Raw genomic sequence first — 12444 nt, 5'->3', positions numbered from 1 at the left:
AACATCAAATATCCAATTAATGACCAAATATTACTGATTATTTTCAAAACAAGTATTTTATTCAAATTGGAATCCAATGCTACCATGGATTGATACGTCAAATCTTTTAAGAATGTATTTATTTTACTTTATTTATATATACACATGTGTATTATGTTTGCCAGTGGCGGTTAGGAGTGAGCTGTTGGATCCCTTGGAGCTGGAGTTACAGGTGTTTATGAGCCCCCTTACATGGGTGCCGGGATCTTAACTCTGCTCCTTTGATAAAGAACTAAGTACTTAAATGGTGAGACATCTCTCCAGCCCCTCAAGTCTCTTTTAATCCTTGTATTTGCTGAAGAAACCAGGTCAAAGACCTGTGGAAATTCCCAATGTGCGGCTATGTATGTAGCGCAGTTGGTGGAGTGCTTGCTTAGCATGCACAAGACCCTGGACTCCAGCCCCAGCACAACATCAAACCAGGTATGGTGGAACCATTAACAGCAGCACTTAAAGATAGAGACAGGAATAATCACAAGTTCAAAGCTATATACCAAGTTAAAAGTCAACGTGGGGAACCTGTCTCAAAATAAAAAACAAACACAAATACAGACATTCCCAGTGTGACTCTAATGACCTTCCACTTCTGACCTAATTGGTTCAACATACTTCCTGCCCACTACACTTTTTGTACTCTGAAAGACCTGACTGTTCTCTATGAGCATCAGGCCCACTGTGTCCAACAGTTAAATCACTAGGTACTCAAGAACCTGTGATGCTATTAATTCATCAAGGCTGGCAAAATGATACTAATTTCATCATTATTCAAAAAAATTTTCTTATAATGAGTAACTTCCTCACACCAAATTGTACTGGGTAGTATATAAAGAAAAGGAAGGATAAAAAAGACCAATGAATTGAGTTTTTACAAGTATTTAACATAAATTCATATTTAAAATGTTTGATGTATCCTAGGATGTTACAACTATTATGTTTATTGATTATACACTAGTATCTCATTCTTCCTGGATTTTCAATGGCTCATTACTTATCTGCTTTAATCTACAATTAGGTTGCCTTTTTTACAAAGACAAGTGTCCTGCTGTATAGCTCAGGCTGATCTTGAACTCAAGATCCTCCTGACTCAGACTATCAAGCACCAATCCCAATATCGTACCTCAAATCTCCATTTTCTCCCTTTCTTAAGACACGGTGGTCTTGTTCTGTGGCCTGGACTAGCCTCAACCCTGCCATCCTTCTGTTTCCCACTCCTGAGTGCTGCCGCCCTGGCCTGTGCCACCCATGGCCACTCCCCTCCTTTCCCTTTGGTCATACACCACAGTGTCCAACACTTCCCTCCCTCAAGCTCATACAAACACAAAATAACATCCCTTTCTAAGATTCAGCTCAAACATCGTCGCTCCCACAAATCTTTCCAGAACACCGAATCAAAACCCCCCATTTTCTCATCATTTACATTCCCTCCCTGGAATTTAACTTGAACACAATGAGTCTACTTACTGTAATAGGTATGTGGAAAATGTCCACGTATCCTAGGGATGCTGAACAATTCTATGACTTATTTGTATCTTAAAATGCACTTAACCTAATAAATGTTTATGTGAAAGTATAGGACAATTACACACAATACTCCCTAAATTAATTCACACTTCATCTACTAACCTCGTAATTTTCTACTTCTCCATCTTCCACATCCAATTCAAAGCTGAAAGTTGGGCCCACTGCAGGTGGTACTGGAAGCATTGATCTATAAATAAAAGTAAGCAAGTGTTAATATGTTATTACATTAACACAAATAAACAGAGGACAAAGGTCAAATGACAGGGATGAAGAATGGTCAGTGTTTACTAGTGGCAACTCTTGAAAGGCACTGACTGTACTAGGAACAGAACACGCCATTTACAATAGCATAACAAGACAAATGTGAAGGCCAGAGATGGCTCAGCAGGTACAGGAGCTCTATCAAACCTGATCATCTGAACTTGATCCCCAGAACCCAGATGGTGGAAGGAGAAAACCTGACTCCCACAGACAAGTTGCCTTGACTTCCACAAGTGGCCAAGGTATGCACACAGGCATATGTGTACATGTTTACATTTAATAAATGCAATGTAATAAAAAATTTTAAATGTAGGGATAGACTTAATAGAACATGTAAGGCCTATATAATAAAAACTGCTAGGATAAATAGAAATATATAAGTAGACTAGAAAAATTACTAGTTATCACTATTCCACCATATTGACCTATGGATTTAACACAAAACTCCATTAAGCTTAAAGTCTTTTAGTACAAAATGGATGCTGATTTTAAAATTTACCTGGAAATGCAGAAATAAAAAAATTAAATAGAAACATTTTTTCAGCTAAGTTGGAAGGTTATATTACCTTATTTTAAGACAAAGAGACAGGAAAGGGAGGTATGTGGTAAGGGGGAGGAGGGTTAACTAAATTATCAGAAAAATAACTTGCAGTTGAAAGATTACATGTGATCTCAGATATTTGTCTTAGAAAGTAATTATAGACATGTGACTAAGTCCCAGCCAACGAAGTATCAACAAAAGCAGTGTTTCATTCTGGGAAATGTCAAGACAAGCAGGTAGGCAGAGGAACCTGTTTTCTTTTTAAACTTTCATTTCTTTGAGACCTGCCTGTCTTGGTACTTTTGCTTTCCTACTTCAGTTTCCTGACTCCTGGATTACAGCGTACCCCCACACTCAGCTTCCCATTCCCACTCCTGCTAACTAGTCTACTGACATGCTGGCTGGAGGATGAGGGTCATGAGCACTCGCTATGATTGAGGACATAAGACTCCATTCCCATAGACCCAAGGCTAACAAACCACCCTGGACCTGGCCTACTTCTATGCTTCAGTATGTCAGAAAGAAATAAAAAACCTATTACGTTTAACCCACAATGTTCATGACAGGTAAACTTAATCCTAACAGCTTAGTTCTAAAATGCAGAATTGACTTCTTGTCTTTTCCAAGAAAAATACCACCAAAAGCTGGATAATCAACAGTAATTCTAGGGCCTAAGAGATGGCTCAGTAAAGGTCCTCCCAGCAAGTCTGGTCATCTGAGTTTGATCCCTAGAATTCATATGAGAGAGAAAACAGACCTTCCCAAGGTGTCCTCTGACCTTTCACATAAGTCATAGCATGCATGTGTTTCCCCACACCATGCATAAATGTAAAAAAGGGTTTTGTTTGTTTGTCTTGAAGTGACGCTAGGGGCTAAAAGATGGCTCAGCAGTTAAGAGCACTTGTTCTTGCAGAGGACCTGGGTTCAGATCCCACTACCCAAACAGTTGCTCTCAACCGTCTGGAACTGCAGTTCAGAGATCCAACGCCCTCTTCTGGCCTCTACAGGCACTGCATGCACACAAGGTATACATACACACTTGCAGGTTAAAGACACACAAAATAAAGGTCTAAACAAAGTGATTCTAACTGTGCAAGTGCCACATACTTTAAATTATTCCACCTTATAATTTGCTAGATAATTTGTCTTGGATTTTTTCCTCCCCCCATTTCTTCCTTAGTTGGCTCTTAGCCCCACAACCACTTAACCTATTTTAACACATACTAAGTCACAGGCCACAGAGAAGGCATTCATAAAGCAGACTCTCAAGAGAATTCAGTAGAAGGAACTTACAACACATATGGCAATAAGCTGGGATGATAAGGGGGAGGTGGTATTGGCTGCTGGGATCGGTATCTACTGCGTCCTGTGAGTCTCCGAGGCATAAACGGAGGGTAAGGCTATAGGAGAGCAAAGGGTGAGAATGATCATTCTATGTTTACAAACAGTGTCAAATAATTTCCTTTTTTTAGACTAAAAAAAAAAATTGTTGTGTGTGCGTAATGTGTGTACATGTCACAGCATTCGTGTGACGGTGGTCAGAGGGCACATCTATGGAGCTGGTTCTCTCTTCCTACCATTGTGAGAAGTCTGGAAGGGAATCAAGTTGCCGGGCTTACATGGCAAACACCGTAATCTCTGAGCTACCTTGCTAGTCCCAACTTGAGTTTTTGTTTGTTGTGTCGTTCATGGTTTTTTGGTTTTTTTTTTTGAGACAAAGTCTCTCTACATAGCCCTAGCTGTCCTGGATCTCGCTCTGTAGACTGGCTGGCCTCCAACTCACAGAGATACAGCTGCCTCTGCCTCCCAAGTGCTGGGATTAAGGGTATGTGCCAGAACATTCAGCTTCCCGACTTGTTTTTTTAAGACAGTCTTGCTGTCATCTAGCCCAGACTGGCCAGGAACTTGCAACAATCCTCCTGCTTCTACCTTCTCAGTGCTGGGATTACAGGCCTGGGCCACCATGCCTGACTGCCATTTACTTGGTTTTTAAAAAACTTACTGTTTAAGGCATTAATTAGTTCTTCAATGTTAATATAGATGAAACAACCAAGGATTAAAATAGACATGCAAGTGATTTTAAGAATACATGAGTTCTGAACATTTCCAGAGTCACACTGAACAACTAGAATAGGCTGTCAAACAAATAAATGAATACAACAATGCATGACGACTTACTACGCCAAAGGACACCTCCTGATGCAAAGGATCATGTGTCAGGAACTGCAAAGGAGCTGACGGAGGTAATGTTGGGGGATGGGCCGAAGGGGGGTAAGTAAAACTGCCTACTTGAAGATGTTCTCCTAAGAGTTCCACTTCATTTTCTATCCTCTGAAGAGGCTGTGAAGAGGAAAAAGAAATCAATATACTCCTGAGGCTTTTTTTTAAATAGTAAGACAATGAAAAGTATTTTCAAAGCCAAGGTTGTCTTGATACATCAAACTAAAATACAGGTGGACACAAAACTTCCTACCTTGAATTTTAGTTTAAGTACACGTTAAGTATTTTCTTTACCCATTATAATACATGTCTTTTACTACTCAAACTATCTCTTAAAATGGGAGGAAAAAAAAAATCACAGTAAGTCAAATAGACAGAAGTTCAAGTTTAAGTTATCATAATACACTGATCAACAGAGAATTTTCAGACACTGAGCACTGCTCTCCACACCCCCCCCCCCCCAATGAACTAGCATATGGTGTGTGTATAAGGCAGAAGCAGGAACAGTGGGGTAAAGTACAATGCAAATACGCTCTAGTACAAAAATCATGAGCTTTGGTGTCAATCAAAATGTGACTTTTAGATAATTTACTTATCAGTATTCTTATTTACAAAACTGATGTATTCTTCTTAACTTACTTCTGAAGTGTATTGTGGCTGGGTATGTTAGCAAATACCTATAATCTTAACACTTGAGGTGAAGACAGGAGGACTGACTGAGGACAGCCTGGGACACACAGGGAGACTCCAACTCAAGGTATCATGAACACTGAGTCAACCACAACTATAAAGCACAATGTACTTCACTGCATGTGGTGTGTTTTCTTAAAATAAATTGTGTAACAGGTGGCCTCATTCCAAGCTTCTTCTGAATATGTCTCATGAACCTGAGTTAAAGGAGACTCTATTTCAAAAACACCATACTAGCCAAGAAGAGAAGAGAGACTGGGGGGGGGGGGGGGCACGGAGGGGAGGGAAGGAGAAGAAGGGAGAGAGAAAAGGGGAGGAGGGAGGAGAAGAAAGCTCTTTGGGGCTGCAGAGATGGCCAAGAGGTTGTTGCTCTGCCAGGCAGAATTCGGTTCCCAGCATCCTTATTGGGTAGCTGGCAACTAAGTGAAACTTCAGCTCCAGGAGGCTCTGGGACACCCTCTTCTGGTCTCTACAGGCACAGGTCTCTACACACTTCTGGTCTCTACAGGCGCGCGCGCGCACACACACACACACACCCCTCCCCTCCCCTCCCCTCTCCTCTCTAAGTTAGTATTGACAATTACAAGGTTTCCATTTTTCAGTTTAGAAATACATGAAAGAGGCCAGTGAGGAGATGGCTCAGGAGGTACTGGAGCTCACTGAGCAACACTGGCAACCTGACTTCAAGTTCTAGAATGCACATAAAAGGTGGAAGAAAACCAACTCCAAAGTTGTCCTCCGACTTCCACGAGCCATGCCCAACCCCCCACCCCCAACTACAGAATGCACACACACATAAGACTTAAAAATCATTAGAGTACATAAAATGGAAAAAAAAAAAACAAACTAGTACCAATTTGGTAGGAATTTTTCTTTGCTTTTAAAGAAAGCAGATATGAAGGAACAATAAATTTTTACTTAGGTAAGTAATACTAAAATAACTAAGAAAAAATAAGCCAACTCTAAAATATGTTTAAACTAATTTATATATCTGTAAGTTCCTTAAATTCTTTCAAAAGCTGTAAGAAGCCTGGTGGTGGTGGTGGCGGCGGCGGCGGCAGCAGCAGCACACGCCTTTGATCCCAGCACTCGGGAGGCAGAGGCATTCGAGGCCAGCCTGGTCTACAGAGTGAGATCCAGGACAGGCACCAAAACTACTCAGAGAAACCTTGTCTTGAAAAAACAAACAAACAAACAAACAAACAAACAAACAAAAAAGAGCTGTAAGAATACCAGAATTTAAATGGCAATTGCTTACATTTACTAAACTAATTACCCTAACCTAAACATTCTGGGAAAACTAGAAACACGAACAGCAATACCTACCGATCGTGACTGCTGTGTTTGGAAAGGGACAAATTGGCCTGGTGGTGGCAAGTGAGGAGGATGATGGGGAGACAGGTGAGGAGGATGTATAAGAAATGGATCACTAGAAATAAGGGGCGGAAACGCAGCATATGGTACTGGTAAGTGCTGAACTGAACATGCCTGAAGCATCTGTAAGGAAAAAAATCATTACTTTTGGTTAAAAATGTCAGAATATACAATTTTCTTGACAAAGATATAAATCAAATTGCCACACCTCCCCAGACTCATACAAAAATGTCTAACTTATAGTAAGTACTAGAATATTTCTTTTTTTCTTTTTTCTTTTTTTTTTTTTTTCCGAGACAGGGTTTCTCTGTGTAGCTTTGCGCCTTTCCTGGAACTCACTCTGTAGTCCAGGCTGGCCTCGAACTCACAGAGATCTGCCTGCCTCTGCCTCCCGAGTGCTGGGATTAAAGGCGTGCACCACCACCACCTGGCTCTAGAATATTTCTGTATCTACAAGCTAAAATTGGTAAACAGTGTAGTGCTCTTAAAAGCTGAGTCATCTCTCGAGCTCTAATAATCACATTTTCATTAACAGGTTTCTCATGGTGAAAAACAAAACAGGCACTTTGAGTGCTCACTGAAGCCCCAGTAAGGGCTAAGATTGCTAACTGCTGAAGATTACATTACTAAGCCTAAAACCAATCTTTATAAAGGTTTAATTATAAACTGTTTATATAAACTGTTTATATAGGAAGAAATATGGTTTAAGACACTTAAATTGATATATTTTAATCACTGTAAATAGAATGTATCATAATTTAAAGTTAACTTTATTTAGTGGTCACTATAATTGTGCTGAGATTTTTATTGCAGTAAAATTAAACTTTTTACTTGGAAGTGAAGCTAAAAGGCCATCCTAAGGGAGGACTACTGAACTTTTGAGTCATAAACAAATCCCGGCTGGCATGCTATTTTAAATAATAAGATCAAGTGAGAATAAAGACACAGACTTACTGGAGGAGGCACACTACAGACAGGTAGGTGTTGTCCACTGAAGACCACCGAGCACCCTGGGACCTGTTGTGTACTGCAAGCAGGGATGTGCTGGCCTGTGCAGAGTGGAATCCCATGCGGTGCCACCGTGGTTACTGTGTAGGAGACAGGAACTGTTCCTTGATGGAGCTTTTAAGGAAGAAAAGAGAACTTTTGAGAAAATGTTACCTATTTTAAAAATTAACATTTGAGGGTCTGGAGAGGCAGCTCATTTGGTAGGGTATTTGTCATATGAGTTCTTGGGTTTGACGCCACATCACATAAACTAGGCACAGTGGCTTAAACGTGGAATCTTGGTATTGGGGGGTGGAAACGACGATCAGAAATTCAAGGTCATTTTTCACTTAGACAGTGTACTAAAAGATAGCTTGGGGTAAATGAGACTCTGCCCAAACATTTACTGATTCCCCCATCTGCTACATAGGTTTTCACAATGAACTTCCTCCACGTTTTTCTTCTTCAAACACAGCCTATGTAGTAGTATAAGTTAGCCTCTTACTATGCTGCCAAACATGGGCCTTGAACTCCTGACCCCCTGCTTTCCCCTCCCAAGTGCTAGAGTAATGGGTTTGGGACACCATTCCTTGCTCCCTCCAGTAGTTTCAACCAGCATTATTATTGTCTTGGTATAGGAAAGACAACTCTATATACATTATCTCATGGAACGAGATCTAAACCCTTTCACCAAAGACTGAAAAGGGGCTGGAGAAGGCTCAGTGGTGAAGAGCACTTGTTGCTCTTGCAGAGGACTTCTGGTCAGTGCCCAGCGCCCACACGGTAGCTCATGACCACTCATAACCAAGGGAACCAACACCCTCTTCAGACCTCCACAGGCACCAGGCATGCATGTGGTACACATACACATATGTATGCAAAACACTCATGTATAAAATAAATCAATCTAAAAAACAACTTACTGCTATGTTAACTCTTTAGCCTGCCTTGTAGAGCAAAACTTCTAAAAACACATCTTTTACAAAATTCAAGCTTGTGGTTTTTGTAAAGATTTATTCTGTTTTTTAAATATTGTGTGGGTGTTTTGTCTGCATGTATGTCTGTGGAACATGTGAGTGCAGTGCCCACTGAAGCCAGAAGGCAACAGATCCCCTGGAACTGGATTGACAGATGGCTGTGAGCTATCAATTTGGATGCTGGACTTGATCCTGAGTCCTTCTCCAATAACAGCCACAGCTCTTAGCTGCTGGGCCCCCTCTTCAGCCCAAGTATGTGTGTGCTTGTTCACTCCAACATAAAAGGATTTTTATTTAGTTGCAACAGGTGAAACCATAGTGGTATTAAAAGACTAAATCTGGCTGAGGGATCCAGAGCCTAGTGTAAGCATGCTTGCTCAAAGCCTTGGGTTCGATAACCAGCATCCACCATGAATATGTAAGTAATGCCAAACTTCCCCCTTTCCACCTAATGCTGCAGCCACTATGCCTTCCCCTCTTTTTTTTTTTGAGGTTAATCAGGTATTTCAAGCATACTTGTTTGTTAATAGTCATCATGATGAAGGTACTCAAACTGTTATTACCCTTTTGCCAATACAAACACAACTATATTTAAAAAAAAAAAATCACCATGCTGTTTTATAATAGTAGTAATATTACTTATCTCAAACCATATTGGGTATAGAGATGGGGATATATTTCTGATTTTTTTAAAAAAGAGATTTATCATTTGAATGTGTGTGTGTGTGTGTGTGTGTGTGTGTGTGTGTGTGTGTGTGTGTGTGTGTGTTCCTGTGTGTTTATGTGCACATATCTATGAAGGACAGAGGTTGTCAGAACCCCTGCAACTGGGCTGCAGGCAGTTTTGAACCATCCAAATTAGGTGCTAAAGAACCAATTTCAGGTCCTCTGTAAGAGCAGAAAACACTCAACTCTGCCATCTTTCTAGTCCCATGTTCAAAATTTTAAAATTATCATTTAATCACCTACAAAGGCTGTATGAAGTAAATCATACTCCAACAGTAATGTAAAAGAATCCAATTCCTAGCATCTCTCTTCAGATTTGTTAAGACTAACATGCTTGCAAATCAGAGTGGGAAATGGTATATAGTACGCTTGACTTAAATTTGCATCTCTCTAACTAGAGAGGTTAAACAATTCTTGGCATAGGTTATTAACCATTTAGACTTTCTTTTCCATAGCCTCCACTGTTTGCTCATGGCCTGTCTTCTACTTTGTCATAACCATGTTTGGTGACCTGGAGCTCACTGATTCAGCTTGAGCTAGCTAGCTTGTCCCAGCAATCTGCTATTTCCACCTCTGCTCAACTGGTTTTTATGTGCATCTCAATTCCATTCCTCAAATTTGTGGGACAGGCCCAGTATCCGCTGAGCCACCTACTTACCCCCATTATTATATTACGTTTATGTGCATCTATGTTTGGAAACACATGCTCAGGTTCATTCCCAAGTTAGAGGACAACTTGCAGGAATTGGTTCTCTTCTTGAATCATGTGGGCTCTGGGGATTGAACTAAGATGGTTAGGCCTGGCTTCATGTACCTTTACCTCTTTCTACTGAGCAAATTAAAAATCATTTTCAGGGGCTGGAGAGATGGCCCAGTGGTGAAGAGTTATTGCCAAGAAGCCAGGTTTCATTCCCAGCATCCACATATTGGCTCCTAACTATCTGTAACTTCAATTCCAGGGGATCTCACAACTTTTTCTTGCCTCCATGGGCACCAGATATGTACACAGTATATAGACATATACATGCAAGCAAAACACCCACATATATAAAATAAACAAAAAAATTTTTTAAAAATCATATGAGAGAATCATCTGCTTGAAACTTTATGCCAAGGGTTAAGTCCAACAATTTCTTTTCTTAAAAGGCAAGGCAGAAAGTAGTACTTTAGATCTGTGGGCTGCCTTGGACTGAATAAAGCAGCTGTAGGATATACAGACGTGTGGGGCTGATTAAGAACAAAACTTTACAGAAACACATCTGCAGTGACGGCGCACGTCTTTAATCCCAGCACTCGGCAGGCAGAGGCAGATGGATCTCTGTGAGTTCAAGGCCAGCCTGGGCTACGGAGTGAGTTCCAAGACAGCCAGGGTTACACCAAGAAACCTTGTCTCTCTAAAAGAAAAAAAAAACAAAACTAGGATCAACCTTTCAAACTATACTAAAAACCTACTGTAATTATATTTGAGACTACATTAACTCTATAGTCTATGCTTTGAGAACCAACAGGTTTTACAAAACTGGATCTTTCAAGCCCAATGTTTACCTTTAGCACAGGTTTTATTTCCTCAACAATTTTATAATTTTCCTTAAACAATTCTTTGAAGCACTTGTTAAGACTGATTGTTCTTTCATATTAATGTTTTTGAGTTTTTAACCTGTGTAGAGTTTTAAATTAAATAATTTTTTCATTTATTCATTTATTTTTAGAGACAAGGTCTCACTGTAGGCCTAGTTGGCCTCAAACACAGAGATTTGCTGCAGAATGCTGGGATCAAAGGTGTGTGCTACAACACCTAGTTAAATTTCCTTTATTAAAAGGAATGGAGAACTTAAACAGCTACATTTCAGGAATTAAAGAAACCTAAAACAAAAATCAACGACTCCCATTAAAGTGCCACTACCTTGTACTGTTTGTGTTTCCAGGGCGTTGTTACTGTACCTGGTCATGGATGTCAACCATGACTGCATTCTGCTGGGGTGGATGGGCAGCTGGATGTAACAGACGGGGAGATACATTCGGAGGGTGGAAGGCTCGAGGTTCCTCTATTGCTTGCTGCTGTGCATAAGGGAGATGGTGATAGTTTTCATCTTGACTAATGGAATTATGTCGAGAGAGACGATCCCTTCTTCCTCGCTGACGCCTAACAGGAGGACTATAAGATAAATGCCAAAAAGAAGGTCATTACTATGTTTACTAATTAGGAGTCTGTATTATCTGTTACCTATAAATAATATATACTAAGGTAAGCTGAGGTAATAAATAATTGCTATGGTTCCCAATCGATTTTAAAAACTGACCAATTTAAATATAAAATTCACCAGTAACTTTTAACATGCATGACTCTGCAGGGATCACTATGTTACTCTGATGGGGATTTTCTATTACCCTCATTTCTATATTTATTAATGGAATTGTTTCGTAAGAAAAAGCTACCATTCCTCTTTTTTTTACACATTTTTATTGGGGTGGAGGTGGTGATGCATGCCATGGTATATTTGTGCAGATCAGAGGACAACCTTCACTATGTGGGTCCTGGGGATCAAACTCATGCTCTCAGGCTTGGCAACAAGCACTCTTACACTCTGAGCTATCTTGGCAGCCCAAGCCAGCACTTTCTTCTCATCTATTTACTTAGTTGTTTATTCTCAGTGTGGACTCGAGTATTTATTTGCTGGGTTGCGATTCATACTGTTATTGTTTTATGGGTGCTAAGTGTCCCCCCCACTCCTCCTTAGTATTGCCATGAGTGAAGAGAATGGTTCTTTTTGCAAACTGAGCAACAAAAGTTAGTTATTATCTCATCTATAAACATATCCTGTCATCCATTTCCTATCTTAGGTTTTTATCTGGTGCAACTTCTGTACATTTATCTTTTTTTTTTTGGAGCCAGGGTTTCTCCGTGTAGTTTTGGTGCTGTCCTGGATCTCGTTCTGTAGACCAGGCTGGCCTCGAACTCACAGAGATCTGCCTGGCTCTGCCTCCCGAGTGCTGGGATTAAAGGCGTGCACCGCTGCCATCTGGCTTTTCTGTACATTTAAATGAGATGTGTGTGCAAAGGTTTCTAATAGTATTTTCTATAGTAATAATGATCTAGACGTGACTATT

At 40.3% G+C, this 12444-nt stretch overlaps 1 protein-coding gene across 9 annotated transcripts in view; it reads right to left on the bottom strand.

Moving 5' to 3' along the window:
* Positions 1-12444, bottom strand: part of Rnf38 (ring finger protein 38) — a 125531-nt gene that overhangs the window by 12007 nt on the left and 101080 nt on the right. For all 9 annotated transcript variants that reach the window (XM_052716215.1, XM_052716216.1, XM_052716222.1 and 6 more), the window contains 6 exons: positions 11278-11491; positions 7601-7768; positions 6599-6769; positions 4541-4702; positions 3656-3762; positions 1663-1747 (listed from right to left, as the gene is read on the bottom strand). In XM_052716215.1, the coding sequence (XP_052572175.1) occupies positions 1663-1747; positions 3656-3762; positions 4541-4702; positions 6599-6769; positions 7601-7768; positions 11278-11491 (907 nt within the window). The remainder of the gene's footprint in view (positions 1-1662; positions 1748-3655; positions 3763-4540; positions 4703-6598; positions 6770-7600; positions 7769-11277; positions 11492-12444) is intronic.

This window comes from Peromyscus californicus, unplaced genomic scaffold (assembly GCF_007827085.1).
Source record: "Peromyscus californicus insignis strain IS unplaced genomic scaffold, ASM782708v3 Scaffold_5__1_contigs__length_169319896, whole genome shotgun sequence".
In the NCBI taxonomy this organism is placed as follows: domain Eukaryota; kingdom Metazoa; phylum Chordata; class Mammalia; order Rodentia; family Cricetidae; genus Peromyscus; species Peromyscus californicus.
This window is presented reverse-complemented; position numbering and strand designations above follow the sequence as displayed.